This window comes from Bison bison, unplaced genomic scaffold, assembly GCF_000754665.1.
Source record: "Bison bison bison isolate TAMUID 2011002044 unplaced genomic scaffold, Bison_UMD1.0 scf7180017864369, whole genome shotgun sequence".
NCBI lineage: Eukaryota > Metazoa > Chordata > Mammalia > Artiodactyla > Bovidae > Bison > Bison bison.
The window spans coordinates 4,574,161-4,575,711 of NW_011494941.1; the positions used below are offsets into that span (position 1 = coordinate 4,574,161).

At 43.1% G+C, this 1,551-nt stretch overlaps 1 protein-coding gene across 1 annotated transcript in view; it reads left to right on the forward strand.

Annotated features, from left to right (window-relative positions):
• Positions 1–1,551, forward strand: part of NHS (Nance-Horan syndrome (congenital cataracts and dental anomalies)) — a 78,163-nt gene that overhangs the window by 17,503 nt on the left and 59,109 nt on the right. Inside the window, exon 2 of the mRNA XM_010855886.1 lies at positions 193–326. Within this exon, the coding sequence (XP_010854188.1) occupies positions 193–326 (134 nt within the window). The remainder of the gene's footprint in view (positions 1–192; positions 327–1,551) is intronic.

The window sequence follows — 1,551 nt, forward strand, 5'->3', positions numbered from 1 at the left end:
AGGCATCCAATTTCATATTACTATGAAGTACAAGTTTAGTTCAGAACCATTCTGAAAATCTTATTTGGTATACCAATGAGCTAGATTAGCAAAAACTCACTTTTTTCCAGCCTTTTGCTCATCCTCCCAAGGGAGAAAGAGAAATTGAAAATGCCAAGTGTGTTTCTATATTATTGATTTTTCTGCCCCCAGAACACCGGAGCCGGAGCGATCGTCGGGAGCAGAGAGCTGCTGCACCCATCTCAGTAGCAGCTCCTCCACTGCCCGCCTACCCCCCGGCTCACAGCCAGAGGAGGCGCGAAGCCAAGGACCGGCACTTCTTAACGGTGAGCTTGGTGGCCAAGTGGCCACCCTGTGCCTGCTTAGTGGGAAGTCTGAGTGGGTCTTGGGAGTCAGTGTCCCTTCTCCTACCAAAGGAGACTGGGCTGCCTGAAAGAGCTAGTTATGGGCATTTGACAACTGAATTTTTCCCCTTTTGTTTTTGAAAGGAATGCCTCTTTCTTTGGAATAGAGTGGGGATACAGATTTTTTTTTTCAGTTAATTGGCTGCACAATGCTGTAGAGCAGTAACAGTTAAGGACTCTAAAGTAAGAGAAATTAGGAGTATGGGATTAAGACACATACAGTGCTATATATAAAAAAGATAAACAGGATTTATTGCATAGTTTTGTTGTATACCTGAAACTAACATGATATTCTAAAGTACAATTTAATAAAAATAAAATCAGGGGGGAAAGTCCTTCAAATCCTAATTCTTCTGCAATTCTAAATCTGAAAGATTTAGGGCTGGTTATTTACCTTCTTTGTCCTAAGCTCCCTCATCTGTAATATGGGGATATTAATAGTAGCTAGCTTATAGAGTTTGAGGGTTAAATGAGATAAGGCATACAAAGATCTTAGCACAATGCCAGGCATAGAGCAAGACCTCAGTAAATGTTAATTGCTGCAAGCACTACTATTGTTACTAGCCAGGTGATAGCGTGGCTGTCTTGGTAGGGTGAACTGAGAAAGAACTTACGTGATGTGAAAAATTAGTGTTTAAAGATGAATCATGTCATAATTTCATGCTTCCCCCATTCTACAAAGAAGGGTGTTCTGAGTAACCAGCTACTAGAGTGATATCACCACCACTGGTGATGTCAGCCTTGCCTGGGTGGGTGTGGCTGTAACTCGGCTCAAGCCCCCAAGTATGGATCAGACATGATGAAGCTGAGACCAGCTCAGAATACCTGAAACACCATTACCCCAGGTGTGTCTTCTGAGGCCTAAGCAGGAACAGGTGAGCACTTTCTGCCATCACTGAGGTGAGGGACTGCTATTTCTGTGACCAAATCAGCCCACGTAGCCTGCCTGAGTGGGTGGACTCCTGCGCCCTTGTCACGCCAGTGTCATGCCTAAGTCTAAAGAAGTTATAATAGTGTAGGGAGAGGTTGAGGTTTTTATTTGAAATTAAGGTTGTATGTATGATTATAAACCCTGTACCCTTCTGGGTTTTATAACATGCAAATTAGAATCAAAATATTTGGGTCACATGATGCCAGACACCCAGAT